Source organism: Microcaecilia unicolor, chromosome 1, assembly GCF_901765095.1.
Source record: "Microcaecilia unicolor chromosome 1, aMicUni1.1, whole genome shotgun sequence".
Taxonomy (NCBI): Eukaryota; Metazoa; Chordata; class Amphibia; order Gymnophiona; family Siphonopidae; genus Microcaecilia; species Microcaecilia unicolor.
In genome coordinates this window covers 502360060-502381464 of record NC_044031.1, presented here as the reverse complement: position 1 = coordinate 502381464, position 21405 = coordinate 502360060, and the positions used below count along the sequence as shown (strand labels likewise).

At 42.4% G+C, this 21405-nt stretch overlaps 1 protein-coding gene across 2 annotated transcripts in view; it reads left to right on the top strand.

Annotated features, from left to right (window-relative positions):
- ASPH (aspartate beta-hydroxylase) overlaps nt 1-6482 on the top strand; it is a 438964-nt gene extending 432482 nt beyond the window's left edge. For both annotated transcript variants that reach the window (XM_030214873.1, XM_030214866.1), the window contains one exon: nt 5726-6482. In XM_030214873.1, the coding sequence (XP_030070733.1) occupies nt 5726-5876 (151 nt within the window). In that variant the 3' untranslated portion in view covers nt 5877-6482. The remainder of the gene's footprint in view (nt 1-5725) is intronic.
- Nucleotides 6483-21405: the final 14923 nt, after the last annotated feature.

Here is a 21405-nt window from a genome sequence, read left to right as displayed (position 1 = left end):
TGACCACAATGAAGAACTCACCACTGAAGAGCTGCAAGAGCTTCAATTAGAAGTGCAACAGACGGCAGATGAAGAAGTTGCTTCGGATAAGGAGGAAGAGACAGGGGAGAATGTGCCTTCTTCAGAGATTAAGGACATCTTTTCCATGTGGAGTAAAGTACAGGTGTTTGTGGAGAAAAATCACCCAGATAAAGCTGTTGCAGGCCGTGTCTGCCTTGTTTAATGATAATGTCTTGCCTCATTTTAGGCAAATCTTAAAGAGGCGGCAGAAATAAACCTCTTTGGACAGCTTTCTTGTGCAACATGGGTCCACTGACTCTGAAGCTGGTCCTAGTGCCAAAAGACCAAGAAGGGAAATGACCCCCTCAGATAGTGCCTTGATACCTACTGTCCTTATGGAGGGGGATCCCCCTCCCAAACAATAATATCTGCACCTCTCTCTCCGTCTTCCAAACGCCAAGAAGAGTTTTCACTAACACTACTACTACTTAACATTTCTAAAGCGCTACTAGGGTTACGCAGCGCTGTACAGTTTAACAAAGAAGGACAGTCCCTGCTCAAAGGAGCTTACAATCTAAAGGACGAAATGCCAATCTAAAGGAAGAAATGCCAATCTAAAGGTAAATGCCATGTTAAATGTTCATTTATTCTATACATTAGTCTTTTTTATTCATGTAAAAGAAAAATTTCTTATTGCCTCGGTTTTCGCCGATTATTTTTGGACGGATTATCGACGAAAACCGAGGTTTCACTGTAGAAAACAATAATAACAATGAGCAACTATAATAAACCCTCCCACCACCACCACCCTCTACCCTTCGAACCCTAACAATAGCTGAGTTCTACTATCCTAAGGAATCCTAATCCACCCTGTTAAAATATTCAGGGGTACAAAATACAACCCGTTCCGTATGCCCTGGGGGGGGGGGTGTCCTTTTACATAGTCCCACCCCCAAACCCCACCCCTTTGGTGATATCACAGGAAGTGATATCATAACTACACCCCCTTTTCATGATGGCAGCCCCACCACCTTATGAATCACGTCACTTCCTGTTTTCATTACTAGTCACCATCTTGGATGAGGTCACATGATAGGAAGTGACGTCAAAAATATCCCCAACACTGCTCCCTACAGCCTCGGCAGAATTTAGTCACGTATGCGCATTTCTCAAAGGAAAAAAGTAGACATTTTTTCTTTCAAAATGCATGCACATTTCTCAAATCAAAGAAAAAATAGATCTTTTTTTCTTTCAAAAACACCTTTTAAAGCTGTTTAAGAAAGGACACCTTTTTAAGCTGGATCATCTTTTTTTCTCAGCTTGCTTTTTCTTTTCAAGAGAGATCACAACGGAGGGTTTTTATGAACAAAGTCGTTTGCCTGCTTTTAAGAAGGACAGGCTTTCCTCTTTGCCATTCTCTGTTTGAGATCTATAGCCTCCACCCTTCGACCCCTCCCCCTCGGCAGTACAAAAGGGAAAGTTTGCTTTTTTTTTCACGACGCAGTGAGATCAATTTACAGCACAGAATCCCCACACACAACCCCTCCCTCTTCTCCACATAAAGAAAATAGAAAATAGGAATTATCTGAATGCTTTTTATTTGGCATTGAGTACTAAATATTCAAGGTACAGATCAGCAAATCTCTCACACAGTCACATATAAAAACATAACAACATGTGACAAAACTAGGTATGTTTGCGCAAGTCTGCAGACAGAGCTTAAGGACAACTCATAAGAGCAGCACGTGACCATAAGCCATTAAAAAAAGGCGTCACCACCAGGGGCGTATCTGGAATCCGGCGGTAGGGGGGGCCAGAGCCAGAGAGGGGGGGCACATTTTTGCCTCCCTCCCCCCCCCCCCGCCGCCGCCACCGCCGCCGCCTCTCTCCACCCCCTCCCCGCCGTCAACCCTCCCCCGCTGCTTACTTTTGCTGGCGCCGAGGTCCCGACCCGCAATCTCCGTTTTTCGTCTTCCTCCGTGGCCATGCTTCCAGGAAGTAACGCTGCAGTGCTGATTCGTTGACTCCAGTTCGACGTCTGACGTCAGACGCCGAACTGGATTCAACGAATCAGCACTGCAGCGTTACTTCCTGGAAGCATGGCCACGGAGGAAGACGAAAAACGGAGATTGCGGGTCGGACCTCGGCGCCAGCAAAAGTAAGCAGCGGGGGAGGGTTGACGGCGGGGAGGGGGGCCAGGGCGAAATCTGCGGGGGCCCAGGCCCCTGTGGCCCCACGCAGATACGCCCCTGGTCACCACCATTCTGTGCCTGACACCACCTCATGGTGCTTGACACACACCTACCTCAATCGAGCACAACATAACCTCGTATTTGTTATCCACCGACTGGCAAACACCTGTACGGTACTATGTAAGCCACATTGAGCCTGCAAATAGGTGGGAAAATGTGGGGTACAAATGTAACGCAGAAAAAACCCAACGCTTAGTACTTACCTCTCAATACAATACAAGCAAATTCACCACCATCAACACACCAAAGTTAAACCTACCTATCTCGGACACCTTGAAAATTCTTGGTGTTACCATTGATCGGCACCTAACACTTGAGAATCACGCGAAAAACACAACCAAAAAGATGTTCCAATTAATGTGGAAATTAAAAAGAGTAAGACCATTCTTCCCGAGGACCGTCTTCCGTAATCTGGTTCAATCTTTAGGCCTCAGTCATCTAGATTACTGCAACTCACTCTACACTGGCTGCAAAGAGCAAATACTCAAAAAACTCCAAACAGCCCAGAACACGGCAGCCAGACTCATATTTGGCAAACCAAATGAGAGTGCAAAACCCCTACGAGAGAAGTTACACTGGCTCCCACTCAAAGAGCGCATCACGTTCAAAGTATGTACCCTAGTACATAAAATCATCCATGGCGATGCCCCAGCATACATGTCAGACTTGATAGACCTACCATCCAGGAATGCTAAAAAATCTTCTCGCACATTCCTCAATCTTCATTTCCCCAACTGTAAAGGTCTAAAGTACAAACTAATGCACGCATCAACCTTTTCTTATATGAGCGCACAGCTCTGGAACACACTACCACATAACCTGAAAGCGGTCAATGAACTAACCAACTTCCGGAAACTACTAAAGACCCATCTCTTCGACAAGACTTATCACAAAGACCAAGTCATGTGAAACTCACACTTATACCATGAATGTAAATCAATGCCTTCTGTCTCTTACTTTTATGCATTCCATTACCATTCAACACAAACCCTTCTGGAACTCCAAATGTTTTACCTATTCTCATTTCCACTATCCATGATGTATTGTAAGCCACATTGAGCCTGCAAAGGGGTGGGATAATGTGGGATACAAATGCAATAAAATAAATAAATAAAATTCTAAATACTTTCCATTTATTGGGGATCAGAAAGACGCAGCAGCTAAATATGGAGTCTTATGAAACTCCTAATGTACAGAGGACCAGAAGGGGTAAACAACCCTTGTTGTTGAAGAGAGGGTGAAACTTCAGTCTTTATCTTAAAGATCTCGATGTCGAGACTGAGGGCTACCTGCCGGTAATCGACCTGACAGAATCAGAAAACATCGTTAGTGACCAGAACGTGCAGTGTATGGCTGAAACAGAAAAAGAGGAGAATCCGTTGCTAGGGCAGGAAATGACAGATCATTTTATGCATACTAAGGTATAGCGGAAGGAAGACCGCCACAGACAGTAAACTAGAAATATTGCAGTAGATGCAGAACTAGTAATCTCTGATGAATGGGAGGTGAAGGTGGGGGGAGCCATGACCATTATTTCCTGAGACTGCCCCTACCTCCACCCACAGATCCAGCACCTTCCTCCCTACTGTAGCTTCTCCTGCATCCTCCAGATAAAGGGCTGGTGTTGGCAGATAGCAGGGTGGGAGAAGGTGGCACCATGTTAGAAGAATGGTCTGATGATTTAGCTAGGAACCTGGGATAGAGACAAAGGTTGGGGCAAATGCTGGACCACAAAAGAGAGTGGGGAATATGAAAACAGGCAGGAGATTCTCAACCACTTGAACCAGGGAGAGATATGTCTAGGATGCTGGCAATGGGGTGAGGGACTAGAGAGAAAGAGAGGGAATACTGGACATGGGGGTAGGGGACTAGGGAGACGAGAGGGAATGCTGGATGAGGGGACTTGAGAGACAGAGAGGGGACGCTGAATGAAAGACACTGGATGGGGGAGAGAAAGAAAGGAGATTCAGGATCTGGGGAAGAAGAGAGAGGGGATGTGCTGGGCATGGAGGTAGAAGAGAAGAAGAGAGAGCTACCGGCAAAGGTGAGATCAATTGGGAATGGGAATATGTGGGGATGAAGGAAAGATGTGGAAAGCTGTAGGTAGTTGTAAGTAAAAAGAGGGAGATAGAACTGGTTGGTAAGAAGTAGTGAAATACAGATAGAGAAGCAGAAAAATGAAGGGAAGACAGCTAAAAGGAAGAGATTAATGTTAACAATGGAGGTAGGGGAGGAAATGGCTAATGGAAAAAGAGTTAAGACAAAGGAAAGCAGAATCCAACACAATTAGAACAATAAAATGGCCAGACAGGAAAGGTAGGGGAAAAAAAAGAATTTTCTTTCTAGTCTAGTGATAGCTGCTGTCTTTATATTTTGTGCAATGCAAGGAGAAACAAATCTCTTTCTCTGGTGTTGCACTGCATGCAGTGTGGCTTCTTGGTGCTTCAGTTAAATTTTTGTCTGCATATTTCCTATTTTCACTTTGTGGTCGTTTATTTTTTCTTTGGTGAGGGTCTGTGTTCTGTGCGTGCAGCTAAAGCTCAATATTATGCTAACATGGAGTTTTTATGTAAGAATTGTGTCTCCAGTTCAGGAAATAGGTGCTGAATGTGTATGACGCAGATGTCATATAACCATTTTGAATGTGGTCATCTTCATGATTATTGGGCAGATATTTGAACACCGATCTCGACTAATTTAGGTATTCATGAATCGCTCACATACAAGATTATTATTTGGAAATTGATGGTTTTGCATACCCCAATTTCTAAAGGAGATACACATTTATTTGATTTCTTGTTAGCTGTGCCTCAGTGTGGAACACTGTCTTTTCATAAATATGAAGGGCGTGTGGCTGAGAGGACAAAAGAAGTGATTACTGCAGTAATTATCAGTCTAATTGGATGCATTTGTAGAACAAATATAGGTTGGACTCTGTACTTCCAATGGCAATTTTTGTTTATGAAGGTGTTTGTAAATTGTTGAAAGATATTAATAGAGAAATTGGAACAAAAAAAAATATGACTGTCATCCAAAGCACTCTGTTGAATAATGCATAAATGACTTTGCCCCCCCCCCCCCCCCCCCCCCACCACTTGAGAAATTCCTCCTTATGCCCATGCCACTACCTAACTAGAAGTAGCCTAGTGGTTAGTGCAGCAGACTTTGATCCTGAAGAAGTGGGTTCAAGTCCTACTGCAGCTCCTTGTGACTCTGGGCAAGTCACTTAACCCTCCATTGGCCCAGATACAAAATAAATACCCGTATATAATATGTAAACTGCTTTGATTGTAACCCCAGAAAGGCAGTATATCAAGTCCCATCCCCTTTCCCTTAACTTTTCTGTAGTGCTAGTAGACAAATCCAGTGGCATACAGATATGTATAAGAGAGAGACCCATTTATGTGGAGCTTACCTTCTAGTCAAGATGAACAGACAAGACAAAAGGTGACCAGAGTATTATTCTATTTCAGGAGCTGGGATGAAGGAAAAGTGCTGATCTTTGATGATTCTTTCGAACATGAGGTGTGGCAGGATGCAGATTCTTACCGCTTGATCTTCATTGTGGATGTGTGGCACCCGGAGTTAACAGTGCACCAGAGACGTACCCTCCCTGCCATTTAAAAGAAGCTTTTAGACTGGAAATGGTTAATCTCAGAGATGGAAAGATATGAAGGATGACTTTTTTTTCTTTTTCTTTTTTTGCTTGAAAGTGGGAAATGATCATACCATCCTGTCCTCTTTTAGCCTTTTAGAATATGCTGAAACTTCTTTCAGGCTTCAACTACAAGTATAAATGAATCTTAGGGACTACAGTGTGAAGTTAGTGTAAAATGTATTGTAGATAATGTGAAGGGATTGTTCTATTTTGTAATTTTTCTAAGTGGATAAATGTATTTTTATATCAGAGCTAGCTAATTCATTTACTTTAGAAATCACTGAATTTCTTTGTGCGTGAGTAAAATATGTATTGATTGCCTTAATTTAATATAGGGTAAACTTTAGGAGGGTAATTTTTCATAGTAGCATAGTAAATAACAGCAGATACAGACTAGCATGGCCCATTCACTCTGCTCAGAAAGGTGGCTAGGGTTGTACCTGCCTCTCCGTGTGTAAAGCCAGTTTTGCACTTGGAAATTGCACATGTACATGCATACAAGTTTGTATCCTGACAAGCATACATGCACTTTTATGCAGTTCAAGTGTAGACCTTCCCTGGGTGACATTCGAGCTGAGGGGGGGGGGGGGGGGGAAGAGGTAGTTGAGAGAAACGCCCATATCTACATAGAGTATATGGACGTACTTGCAGCTGCCTCAGAACTGGTATAACTATGCAACAGTATTTGTTCACTACTAGGGATAGTTCTGGGAGCCAATTCTATAAAGGTATATGCATACACATTGCACCCTTATAAAATAATGCAGGTTACATCCAGTTCTGATTAAGGCACTGCAACTACAATAACCTTTAAAAAATAAATATAAAGGTATGTATATTTGAAAGGATCTCAGAGCAATCCAGCGACCATCATTGAATATTCGGGTTTATATTGACCGCTAAAAAGTTATCCAGCTATGCCGATATTTATCCAGCTATGCCGATAACTTTTTAAGTGGTCAAAGATAGGCCTGCTACTTAAGTGGCCTATATTGACCGCTCAATATAGCCAAACACTTAACCAGTTATGTTGCGCAATGTAGCCAGTTAGCAGCTAGCTGCTAACTGGAATATTCAGCGGGAAATAACTAGTTATCTCCCGCTGAATATCCACGATTAGGCTCTTAAATGCTATTTAACCAGTCAGAAGCCATTCCTGGCTGGTTAAATAGTTTTGTATATCGGGGGGACAGTGTCTAATCGAGTCCAGGTGAGCATGTGCCACTGATGGAATTAGCAGCTGGAAATTAGAAGAGGAGCGAAGTTCCCAAGGAGGGTGAGGGAACCCAAGTAAAGTGAACAGCCCATGTAAAAAGCCCTGGAAGCCAGGATCAGAACCTTACATTTAGTCTTGAACTGGACAGGAAGCCAGTGGTGCTGAAAAAGCAAAGTGGTGACCTTCATTTTTTTCAGGCGTGGCAGAGAATTTGAATGGCATTATTTTGGACAGATTGAGGGTGCTTAAGTAAAGCCTGGCTGAGTCTAGCATACTTGTTAACAGTAATCAAGGCAAGCTAGGACCAGTTACAGTTTTAAGCCTTATAGCAGGTCTGTCAAATTCAGACCTCCAGGGCTGCAAATGGGCTAGGTTTTTAGGATATCCCTAATGAATGTGCAAAAAATCTTTGCATACAGTAGAGTTAGTGAGCATACATATTTTCAGGATACCCACAATGAAAATTAATGAGATAAATTTGCCTGTATTGCCTCCATTTTATACAGCTCTATCTCATGCATATTCATGTGGGTATCCTGGAAATCTGACTAGCTGGATGTGTCCCAAGGTCAAGGTTGAGAGCCTCTGCTCTATTCCGAACACCAGGTTTCTTTGTGTCATGTGAAAATAGAACTGATAAACTTAATGCATCAAAAAATGTTCAGGAGTGAATCCCAACAGCCTCTGTGTCTGCAGTGTTTCAGTCAGAACTGGATGTAGTCTGTAACATTCATTATTTTCCATTTCTCAAGATTCTGTTCTATAATTCCTTCATAAAATAGGTATCCTGTTTTAAAATTACCCTCCACGGGGGTTTTACTTAACATCACTGTGCACTAAATATACATCTGTGTTCCTAAAAAAGGCTGCACCCTTCATGTAATGAGCAGTACTTCACAAGTACTTACTGAAAATAGAAATACTCGGGCTTTACTATTTAAATTTTTTTGTGCCCTCTAAGATGTGCACAGAGCAAACATTTTCACATTGTTTTCAGTCTGTTTGCGCTTTTTCTATTTTTTTAAATACTTTATTCAGTTTCTTTCACACATCTTTTTAATATGTTTTTAACACACATTAAAACTTTTTAGTGTGTGTGCTGATTAACAAGGTGTGTAAATTCATAAGGTAGCATGCACTGCATATTATATGATACACTAAAGATGGTATATCCCTAGAAATTCTAAGTAACTTTTCCTGCGAATCCCCCAGACTCTTGCAGTGGCTATTGCCAGAGCAGGGATATAAATGTTTGCACATGAAATGAGATCTGATTGGTTCTTATAGTGTGTGATGTTTTATTCCAACCTAGAGGAAGTAGCAGGGGTAGACCAAAGAACTTCCAGGAGCCAGGCGTGAAGAACCAAAATTTTATTGACAAAGTACTCAACTTGGAAAGACCCAACAAGGGGCCATGTTTTGGCGGCAAACCACCTGCCTCAGGGGTCAAAATGCTCTGTCAGCTGCAATTTAAAATGGAAAGATGATACTAAACATGCAAATCCAGGGATAAAAAGGCACAGCTGGGTACTAGCCGTGAAGCAGATTCTAGCGCCAAAAGATGAGGGATAAAACACCCATATAGAACCATCAGATCTACTGAAAGTAAGGTAGTTTGTGACTTTCTTGTAATTCCCAAGGGTTCATATAAAGATAGAAACGTAGAAAAATGTAGGTCAATAAAGACCATATGGCCTGTCCAATCAGCCCATCCATACCATCTACTCTGTCTGTCACTCCCTTAGAGATTCTATATACTATGCCACCAGCTTTCCCAAAGGATTTGTAGCAGTTTACAGAAAGATGCGCCTACTCATATGTAGGGAAATACACTTAAAAATAACATTTCAGCAAAACAACACTGCAACAATAAACCATTAGTCAAATAAAAACATCTTCAAAACTTTCCTAAACAATAAGTAAGATGACAAACTCACCACCCTTTCCTCAGGTTATTTCTGAGTCTGTTCTTTTTTCATGTTCATCCTATGCTGCCTCGTTCCAGAGCTTCCTTTCAATGGAGACTCACTTCCTGTACATTTATGATACGTAGGTATTTAAATGTGTCTATCACATCTCACCTCTCCTGCCTTTCTTCCAAAGTATACATATTGAGATCTTTAAGTCTGTCCCCATATGCTTTATGACAAAGACCACTGACCATTTTAGTAGCTGCCCACTGGACTGACTCTATCCTGTTTATATCTTTTTGATTGAAGGTACGATTTCCAGAATTGTACACAATCTTCTAAATGAGATTGCAGCAAGGATTTTATATAGGGGCATAATCACCTCCTTTTTCCTACTGGCCATTCCTCTCCCTATGCATCCACGCATCCTTCTGGCTTTCACCATCGTCTTTTCTACCTCTTTGGCAACCTTAAGATCATTACATACAATCTCACCCAAGTCCAACTTTCATGCACAAAAGTTCTTCACCCCGTAAACTATACTGTTCCCTCGGGATTTTGCAGCCCAAGTGCATGACCCTGCATTTTTTAGCATTAAATCTAAACTGCCAAATTCCAGGCCATTCCTCTAGCTTCCATAAGTCCTTCCTTATATCATCCACACCATCAGATGTGGAATCATCAGATTTTGGAATCATCCACAAAGAGGCAAACAAAACAGCCCTTCAGCAGTATCGCTTACAAAAATGTTAAAAAGAACCGGCCCAAGAACCAAACCTTGCAGCACACCACTGGTAACACCCTTTTCTCACAATGATCTCCATTTCCCACTACCCTTTCTTATCTTCCACTCAACCAGTTCCTAACCCAATCAGTCACTTTATGGCCCATACCGAGAGCACTCAGTTTATTTATGTTGTTTGCATGAAACCATTTCTAAGACTTTGTTAAAATCTAAATCCCACCGCATCTAGGCTCACTCTCAATCCAACTCTCTGGTCACCCAGTCAGAGAAATTAATCAGATTTGGCTGACAAGACCTGCCTCTAGTGAAACCACTTACTGGCCTGTATTTCCCAACCTCTTCCTTACTTCCACTTTTGTGGGGAGGAACCACATCTGCAAGTTCCTTCAGTACCCTCGGATGTATGCCGTCTGGCCCCATCGCTTTCTCCACCTTTAGTTTAGCCAACTCCTTACAAACATAGTCCTCTGAAAATTGTTCAGGCTTTACCACACCTCCGTTCTTGTTTGTTTTTGTCTTATGTGGTTCTGCTCCTGGCTCTGCAGCTGTGAACATAGGATATAAATATTTGTTAAGCAATTCCCCCCTTTCTTTATCAGCTTCTACATATTCTTCCCCCGTTTTACCGTATTGGCTATTTTTTTCTTCCATTTGCATCTTTGCTTTCCTGACTACTGTACTAGCTTCTCTTAGCTTTTCCAGATATTGTTGCCTGTCTTCCTCTTTCTGCGATCTCTTCAAGGCTAACCTCTTTTTCCTTACTTTTTCAGCTCTACTTTTGAGAACCTCTTTTTCCTCTTACTTCTTAAACAGGTTAAAGAATAATTGCTATGGTAGTGCCATTTTAATTAATACAGGATGTTTATTACCACTAATTATATAAAATACTATATAGAACAGAAAGGATATAGCTGTATTATGAGGGAACACTGTAAGTGGCAACTAGTTATATATCTGATCTGATCAGTGCTGCTGAGGAACTCATGTAGGACCTCTTTCTTCCAGCTGTGGCCTTTTACACTACTGAATGCAGGGGCTTGTGCCAACTGACTGCCACTAATAGATATGAGATGATGCCTTCCTTTCTTTTTCTAAATTCAAAAGGATCATTTGTAAAAGGATTTGAAGTGTTCTGATCTTTTTAAATGTACACTACAGGGAAGAGCTTTGTGAGTCTTCCTCTCTTAAACATAGATAGTTTTAAACATACCCATTATCCGGGCTGCTCGGAATATGTAGTATTACTTAAAGCGCCCATCATTTTGACTTTACTTTTATAGTCTTTGTAAGGGACATTACATGCAAATTATGGGAGAATTAAGTCTTATCCACTAAGCGAATGTCCAGTAATAAATGCCAAGCAGTGCAATTATATTAGTCGGTTGAGGATTCATGGTTTTTGTTCCTGGGTTGAAGCCAGACTTTTACCCAACACATATGGAAAATGGGTGAAACATTTGAAGGAATGGGAACCAAAAAGAACTGTAACTGAGTTTGGTTTCTAGAAAGCTTATACTCTTGTTAAAACTTTTACCCCTATATAGTATCAGATGTGTATCCATATCACTTCTGTTCACAAAGTTCTAGTTGAATTCTAGGGTCAGGTTTAGGTTCAAGAGACAACAAAACATAAAAGCATACAGCTCTGTCCCGAGACAAAGTCTTAAACCAAACTGCTGTACATATCTAACGTGATGTGGTTATATTGCCAAAGAGTATGAGCTTCAACATTATTTCTTGCATGTGTGAAAAGAATGGTGAAAGTACATAGATTTTCTGCATAACAGCCAGTCATCAAAACAAGATATTTGACAGCACTGTGCTATATGTGTTTTATGAGCTCATGTCACCTAAAGCATTTGGGGTTATGGAAGGTGCCGTTTAAGAAATATCTAGGTTTTGTTGAATAGCTGCAAATGTGAATATATATTAACACTTGCTTGAGATTGGTATAAATCTGGACCCAAATATCTTCCATTTCTTCTTGTGCGTGCAATTTTGACACATTTAAAGTTTGATTATGCTTCTGCAAAACTTACAAGCCCTCCTTGTGGAGTGGAGGAATAGCCTTATGGTTAGATCACTGGACTGAGATCCAGGAGAACCCTGTTTAAATGTCACTGCAGCCCCTTGTGATCTTGGGCAAGTCACTTAACCCTCCATTGCCTGAGGTACAAACTTAGATTGTGAGCTCTCCAGGGACAGCAAAATACCCACTGTACCTGAATGTACATCACTTCAAAAGCTTCTGTCATGTGCAGCCTCCAACACTATGCTTAAATGTTGGCTATAGGTTTCCATGCAGAATCTGCTTTTAATGGGCCTCAGTTGTTTTGCATACTGAACATCATAGAACTTATATGGAAGGATGAATTTACAAGGATACTAAAACACATACAGTACTGGAATACTGTACTGTTAAATTGACAAGCAGGACTTGCTCATTCCAGCTACTTACGGCAATATCTAACAGTACTGCATACAGCCATTTCTCGAATATAAAAGCTAATATATAACTCAGACCCCTTTAACATATGAGTCCACAATAATGCTCATGTGTTAAGGAAAATGCCCTATATGGAATATGAAGTTAATATTGTTACTGATGTGTTGCCTAACTCCTCCAATCTCTCAAGCAACAGCTTATGATCGACCATGTCGAAAGCCGCTGACCTTGTCGAAAGCAGCAAGATCACCTGTTGCCGGTAGAGTCCTGACCTTTGTCACTAATGTCAATAACAGTGTTTCAGTACTATGAAGAGCCTAAAACCCAAACTGAGAGAGAAGCAAAACCTGATAATCATCTAAATAACTTGAAAGATGTTGAGCAACCAATGACTCTACTAGTTTAGTGAATAAAGGAATACTTGCAAATGGCCGATAAATGGCCAGTAGAGAAGAGTCCAGATCTACAGATTTCAATATACAAGTCAGGATAATATTACCAAATGTCGGTTCCACTTACTCAAATGCAGCAAGACCAGGACAACTATAACAATCATGGGATAGTAAAGTTATGGATATTGTAGTGCAGGAGATTATTTAGTGTATGATGGGTAATCTTGAAGCATATGTTAAAGAGGGTTATTACATTTTTATAAGTCATAAACTTGGGTAAATCAAACCTTAGGTGTTTTAGGGATGAGGCATTATATTTAGATTTCTGTAGTCTGGACCTGATCATTTGGAAGGTATATTTTACTCTATGCAAAATATAGAAATCAAGAACGAGACAATGTCTTTTTCGAGTTTCTACTAGTAAACATTTTCTCCCATTCTTTGCCTGTAGCCAAAAGTCTTCAATGAATCACTGGTTATTAGGGCCTTTAGGTTCTTAAATGCAATCATGCACTGAGTTACACTTTACAGATTTAGGCCATTGTGATCAAAGAATGTGTGCAGTATTTTTTTTTTTTTTTGAAACATAAAACTACCAGTTCAAGATATGATTAGTGGACAGATTTCAGGTTAATTGTTATGATATTCAATTCCAATTTGGAAAGCATTAAGAAATACTGATCGGAATGTCTGATAGAATGCAGAGTGTTGCATTTGTATAGATAATTCTAAAATATACTGTATTCACTGTAACAAAGATTGGATTAACATAAAGACTGATGATAAATAAATACATTTTAAGATAAGATATCAGTTTGTTTTAGTTGTTTTTTCCCCCAAAAGTACAGAATTCTAGTGCCTGTAATATTCTTGGAGAAAACTGGGTTCTTTATAAATTATAATATAATTATAGCTCACTACATTTTGAGACCCCCAGAGGTTCTTTCTCCAGATGAGACTGCAAGGATATCACTGGAATGAGCACCTTACCTTCTGATGACCAACACAGTTCAAATTTTCTTTCTATGAACCCCTCTTGAGATATAAATGATTGTAAACTGTTTATTTTAATTAGTTTTATTGTAAGCTGCTTTGGCTAATTCTTTGGGATTGGGAAGATGGGATACAAAAAATGCAAAAAAGTATGTATGCTTCCTTCCTGCAGTCACATCTGAGGAAAAGTCCTTTATGATCTCAAAAGCTCATCTTTGACTGTTAAATCTTTGACATATTTTACTTTGGTCCAATAGACGTTATCTAAACCTTTAAAGAATTTAGCATTTGTCTAGAAAAACAACATATATTGCTTTTAAGTTCTCATAAAATATACTGGGCCCCTTTTACCAAGCTGTGGCAAAAGGGGGCCTGCGCCGGCATCAGCACGTGTTTCTGACGTGCCTCAAGGCTCCCTTTTACCACAGCGGGTAAAAGGTAGGTCTTTCTTTTTTTCAGAAAATGGCCGTGCAACAAGTGAAGCACCTGTGTGGCCATTTGAGGGGGAGCCCTTACCGTAACCCATTGAGGTGGCGATAAGGGCTCCTGCGCTAACCCGGTGGTAACCAGGCAGTGCACAACATTGCCCAATTACCGCCAGGTACACACCAGCACTACAAAAAAATAAAAATATTTTTGTAGCACTGGATATGATGGCACGCTGGGAATGGGAACTACCACCAGGCTGCTGCGGTAGCCCAGTGGTACTTCCTTGTTAGCGAGTGGTAAGCTCGTGCTGGGCTTACCGCCGCTTTGTAAAAGGGGCCCATTATATCCTGTTGTCCCATTCATCTACCAAAATCCTGTATTTGTGGAAGGTCTCTTCCACATAATTGGACCTCTTTCAAATGCAGAAACCATACTTATATTTCTAATACAATTACTTTCAGAAGAGTATATTTATTTAAAAACATGTATAGCCTGCTAATCACTAATGGTTGTAGAAAGAGGGATTTGCCTGTAAGAGCTGGGCCATATGTAGATGTTATAAAATGGCTGCCCTGTTGAAGTCATAAGCTAGTTGACTGCCCAAGAAATCTACGTAAGAGCATAGGGTCTCTGGTTAAGAAAGCATGGGCTTAAAGACCAGGACATTGGACATGACCACGAATCACTATACAACACAAGAACATGAGAGTTGCCCTACAGGGTCAGACTGGGGACCATCTAGCGCAGTATCCTGTTTCCAACAATGGCCAGTTCAGGTTACAAGCACCTGACAGAGTCCTAAAAAGTGACAAGATTCCATGCTATTTAATCCCAAGGATAAGCAGAGGCTTTCCCCAAATTTTCCTTAATAACAGTTTATGGACGTCTGTTCTAGGAATTTCTCCAAACCTTTTTAAAACCCTGGAACAGTGGGACAGAGATTCTTTGAAGCCTGAAGTTTGAGATGCATCATATATATATATATATATATATATGATGCATTTCAAACCAGTCTCAGAGATCCCACAGCCAGTTGGTTTTGGGTTGCCAACTAGGTCCAGATTCGCCCGACAGGGTTAATCCGGTCCTGTGCTTACCCCAATACATGCAGGGACTTGTAGCCTTGCTTTGCTTAGGGAATCCAATGGGGAAATCAGAACCACAAGTGCCTGTATGCAGTGGGTAAGCCCAGGACCGAATCAGCTCTGTCAGGCGAATCTGAATCTAGTTAGCAACCCTAGTTGGGTTTTCAGTGTATACAGAAAACATATGCACAAGACAAAGTTGAATGTATTGAGGCCCTGCATGTGTAAATTTGTCTCATAAATATTCATGTAGAATTCATGAAACCCAAATGTGGAATCACAAAATCAGGTTTTGCGAGACCCATCTAAGACTACAGGAGGAGATGGACCACTACAAGTGCAACATCAGATTTATTGAAAGCCTCTTCCTCCTAAGTGAGCAGTGATAATTAAATCCAAAGGACATATGGAAGTAATACCAGTAATCACCACTGACCCCTACTAGAGAGAGGCTGAGGCTGTGTTCACATCGGGCTCCTAACAATTCAGGTTAAATAATACACTTTTTTGTTTATTTACTGTTCACATTTTTACATACTTCTGCTCAGTCTATGTTGGGATACCAGTCCTGAGTTTTATTTTATGTTTTCTTTCTTTCACTTAGTTTTATTTCATTTGTTTGTTTGGATATAAGCAACTTTTTATCTCCCTGCACTTTTCAAGTAAGCACTGTTTCTCTTTGCTTGTGAACTACAATTAAAGAGCCTCCAGCAGTGGCCTATGCTCAGGGCCTTCAGAGTATTCAGTGAATCCCCCTGCCCTCTGCTCAAGCTTTCTTTTTTCTTTGAAATTTTTTTTTTGTTTACCTGGTCAGCGGATTGGTTGCTGGCATGGCAACAGGGATGCGACTTCTCCTCCTGAAATCCCCTCAAGGCCTTTAGTCAATTAGTGAATCCTTAGTTGTTGGGGGCTTTTTTTGTTTACCTTTTGCAGGAGGTTTAATATGACAGAAGACGGTATGATGTCAAAAAGCTGAGGCCACCTTCTCTGCATAGCCCTAAGGAAAGCCCTTAATCTTTCCTTCCCACTTTTCCCTCACCGGTTCTCACAGTTTTCAGTCTGATTAAGTCTGCATGTTCTTATTTTCAGTTATAGAAAAATGCCTGCTTGTGCAGCATATGGATGTACACAAAGGAACCATCAGAACAATATCTCAAGGGGGTCCTGGGGGTGAGAAGATTCCCATTGTTGTCCGTGGGTACAGGCTGCATGAGGGAGTGCTCCGGAGTGGCAAACTTGTTTTTGGAGCCACTGGAGGCTCGATTTTTGTAGGGAGCAGCTTTAAGAAAGGCCCCGGCTCTGCCTGAGGTTCAGGGCCAAGTTCTAGGAACTCCTGTGGTTCCAAAAACAAGTCTGCTGCCCCGGAGCACCTGCATCTATGGCGGGACCACAGCTCAAGTGGCTCACACCCATGGGCATGAACAAGAGCCTCCTCACCCCCCAGAGGTTAAAAAAAAATAAGTTAACCTCGTGTTACAGAACAGAATTACCTTTCATCGGTTAGATTAGTATCACCAGGCTTCTCAAGGCAGATTACAACAGTTAAGATGAACCCATCAGGAAACAGGATGTCCTCACTGAAATTTAGCCATGTATTACTGTACTGCTTATTACTGCTGTTTCTACCAGCTAAAATAATTTTTCATGCTGTTTTAGTGATTTTCAATTTTATTTTATGATATCATGGTATCATAGTAAATGATGGCAGATAAAGACCTGTACGGTTCATCCAGTCTGCCCAAGATAAATATATATCCACATGTGTGAAGCTTTGAGAGGGGAGCCTAGTGCTGTAACTGACCAGAGAGAGGAGCATCAGCAGAGCCTTCCACAACTTCCCCTGATGCCTGCTCTTGCTAGTAGGAGCCTTAGTGCCTTCCCTCGATGCCTGTTTGGAATCGGAGTAGGACCCTGGCAGGAACATCTTGATTCCAGAGTAAAATGGCTGAGCTGGTGCCACTATTTAGTTCTGCCTGTATGTGGGCCATTGTCATCATTTTGTTAAGTTAAATTATTTATTTTGGTGGGGAGGGTGCCCTTGGAATAAGTGACTAGATGAGGGCAAGAAGAAGGAGGTGGTCTTTGGAATGAATGCCTATGGGAGAAATATACTTTTTTTTATTGTTGGGGTCTTTGGAAGAATGAGTGGGTGCAGGGGTGATAAGAGAAGGGATGGAATGTTAGGATGGTTGGGTGGGGTACAGAGAGTTTTAAAAAAGTCATTTTCTTCAGTTTGGGTCATGTGGTGGAGAGGGAGAGGGAGAGGGTGGAAGCAACCAGGGATAAAACAAGTTGGAATAGGGAGTGGGTGGAGCAACCATGTTGTTAGGGCCTTCAGGAAAGTCCTTGAGTTCCTCACAACTGTGCTTTTGTTGTTGTTGTTGTTTTGAACAGGTGCAGAAGCTACAGGGAGCACAGCAGCACCTATAGCTTTACAGGGTCCAGCACACCACCACCAGCAGAGAATGAACACAGAGAAAGAACAATTTTATTTTTCTGAATGATAGGGAGAGGGTGGCTGGGGGTAATGAGAAAAGGGTTGGTAAGGAGAGAGAGAACATATGGGTAAAGAAGGGAGAGAAAATGATTTTTTTCACTGTTGGGGTCATTGATAGGGAGTGAGTGGGGGCAACAAAAGAGAAGGCTGTCTCGCTATGTAAATTTCTCCGGCAAACTGGGGCACAGTGTAGGTCTCCAGAGGAAGCTGGAGCGAAACAGGTCAGTCGGGACTTCACTGCCATTCATTTATCCTGCCAAGACTGAACGACTGAGAATCGATACATCGCACTACTTAAGATAAATGCTCATGGTGATTTCATTTTGCATGACTTTGCTGTTAAGACTGTTTTTTGTTTTGAAAAGTGAACTTTTCAGGAGGTTTTTTGACCAATGATTACTTTTTTAACTGTGTGCACATTGATCAACTGATTTTGCAGTCCGGTTTTATATGCCATTTTTGGCCACAGATGTATGAGGTCTTTTTCCTCCTTGCTTAATGAATGGGTGTGCTATTACATTGATTCACAGTATTTTTTGTGGAACAGCTATGTAAGTCCTGATCTCTCCAGGTACTTTTTAGGAAGTAACCAGATACTTAGTGTTATAATTGATGCATAATTCAGTTACCTGTTATTGTTTGCTGATTGCACATTTTTTTTGTTCATTGTGATAATAAACCTGTTTAGTTTCTTGACTCTGCCTGTCTGGACTGATAAAGAATCCTGGTGGTTTGTGTGTTGGTTTCGTGAGTGCTTTCTGGGAACTGTGGGACCACTGGAAGTGTGGCCTCCAGTAACCTAGAAATCACTGGGGATAATTTGGTAGCGGGAGACTCACTTGAGGCGGTTGGGACCCAGTCAGTGGGAGGAGGGTGCTAGTGTAGAGCACCAGCAGCAGATGCAGGTGGACCTGAGCTGTGCTGGGGTTAGACCCTCCAAGTGGCCACGGGGTGACCCCAGGCGAGTGGCTAGGCATTTCATGACAATGATGTATATTTGATCTTGATTTGTCCTTGCCATTTTTAGGACATGGACCGTAGAAGGCCCAGTACTGGCCTTGTTCAGAAGTTGTCATCAAAGCCCCACTCCAGTCCATCCAAATCTGTCCAGCCATGATCAGGCCACAGACCGTAGAAGTCTGCCCAGCACTGGCAGTTACTGAAACTGAATCTGTCTAGCCATGATCAGGGTACAGACTATAGAAGTATGCCCAGCACTGGCTTTGCTTCCCATTTACTGGTGTTGCCATCTAATCACCGCTAAGCTTTTTTGTTTCCATGCCTTCTATACAGGATTCCTTTGGGTTTATATGCGGACTGTTAGCATTGAACATTGTGAAGTTAATTTTCTTTTTTAGCGACCCTGACTAATGATCTGAGAGCAAAGCAAAGTGCCTGCAGTGAGGGGGTGAGGGTGAAGCAGTGAGCGGATCTGCAGGCGTTTCAGAATTCAGAAACTGGCTGCGAGCAAGAGATCTTTTAAGCTAAGTCTTCATGGAAAGCTCATTCTCCCAAAGCCTGATCCAGAGCAAACCTTCAGCCCCCTTTTCCCTGGAAACCTAATGTTATCTCCGAGCTGATATTAAGTTTCCATCAGTAAGAGCAGAGTTTAGTTTGTGCGTTGTTTCTGAGCATTGGAGGGAATATCTAAAGACCTAAATTTGCATAGGATCAGCTATAATTTTGCTAATCTTTAGCAAATACGGTGTCTCCAGTGCTAGAGCCCTCTGGGCATTGCGCACTCACTAACGTCGGTGCTAGTCCAGCGCTAATTGCCTCTAGCACCAGTGTTAGATATTGAGCATTAGCCCATATTTTACCTTGTTTCAAGATTTAAAAGCACAAAATACTACTTGAATACTTTGGCCTAATAAATGCAGATCAGCCAATAAAAAATTCCTTGTGATTCATGGTGTCATCAATGAATACCATCTGGACATCCTGAGAATAACTGAGACCTGGCTGGATGAAAGCAGAGGAGTCCCATTGACTGAACTATGCCCCACAGGATTCACTATTCTGCACCAACCAAGACCATGGAAGCAGAGTGGAGGGGGTAGCATTCAAGAGACAATCAAACTGTGCAGTCTCTCCGTCCTCCACCTGTCTGAGTTAGAATGCCTCCTAACTCAGCTGGGAGATAAGGAACCTGTCGTGGGCCAGAGACGGACTGCCTGTGTAGGAAGCAGGGCCGCCGAGAGACTGGGCCGGGCCCGGGACAAGGCCGCCCCTGCCCCCCCCCCCCCCCCCCCGAGGTCACTGCCACTCCCCCCTCCACCCGCTCCCCTCGGTCCGCCACTGGGATGGGCCCCTGCACCAAATGTAGATCCTTCAAGAGGTAGTGTGTCATGATTTAGGCTCTACACCTTTTCTGATGTTTTGGTGCCACCTCAGTAAGGCCAAAACACAATCTCTCCACTGCAAAACACTATACACAAACTTGTGCAAAAACCCACTCATAACCTTACCAAACCACACTAATTCCAAGGACAGGACGAGCTACAACCTTATGCATGGAAAGGCAGCACTATAATTACACCGTGCTCTAAACACCAGTACACAACCTAGTGAAACAAACAAAAACACAAAACAAAAAGGGCTGCAAATACTACACACTAGCAGAATACTGTACCTTGATGACACATGAAAAACACATGACAACAGATATGACACGAGGAACTATAAATAAAAAAAATATGAAGGCAAAATACTGAACTAGAAAGTTACTTCAAGAAGTCAGACTCAGCATGCAGCAATACTAGAAAAATTGAAACTTACATGAAAAATATCACAGATACACATTTCCAAAAGCTGACATATTCCAATTAATAAATTCTGAATAAAATACTTTTTTCTACCTTTGTTGTCTGATCATAGTTTTCCTATTCGCTTTGGTCCCGTCTTCTGTTTTATGCAGTGTCTTCTTTCCATTTGATATTTTTTCTCTCACCATGTCCACCATCCTCCTGTGTCCTTATGCGTCCTGTCTACCATCTGTAGCCCTGTCCCTATCCTTCCTCCAGTTTCAGCATCTGCCCTGAAAGTGTTCCGATCCAGCCCTTAAATTCAGCAATTTCCCCTCCATCCATGTCCAGCATTTCTCCTCTCTTCCCTCCCCTCCATCCATGTGCATCTCCTTCTTTGACTTCCCTCCCCTCCATCGATCCATGTCCAGCAACTCTCCATTCTCCCCTGGCCTCTCCTCCATCCACCCATATCCAGTAAATTTCCTCTCTCCCCTGCCCCCTCCAATCATCCATCCATGTTCAGCAATTCTCCTCTCTCCCCTGTCCTCCCCTCCTGTCCAGCAATTCTCCTCTCCCCCCTGCCCTGCCCTCCTGTCCAGTGATCTCTTCTCTCTCCCCCTGCCCTGTCCTCCCCTCTTGTCCAGCGATCTCTTCTCTCTCCCTCCTGCCCTCCCCTCCCCTCTTGTCCAACGATCTCTTCTCTCTCCCCCTGCCCGCCCTCCCCTCTTGTCCAGCAATCACTTCTCTCTCCCCCTCCCCTCCTCTTGTCCAGCAATCTGTTCTCTCTCCCCCCTCCCCTCCCCTCTTGTCCAGCAGTCTCTTCTTTCCCCCCTGCCCTGCCCTCCCCTCTTGTCCAGCAATCTCTTTTCTCCCCCCTGCCCTGTCCTCTCCTCCCCTCTTGTCCAGCAATCTCTTCTCTCCCCCCTGCCCTGCCCTCTGCTCCTGTTCAGCGATCTCTCTCCCCTCTGCCCTCCTGTTCAGCTATCTCTCTCCCTCCTCCCCTCTTGTCCAGCAATCTCTTCTCTCCCCCCTGCC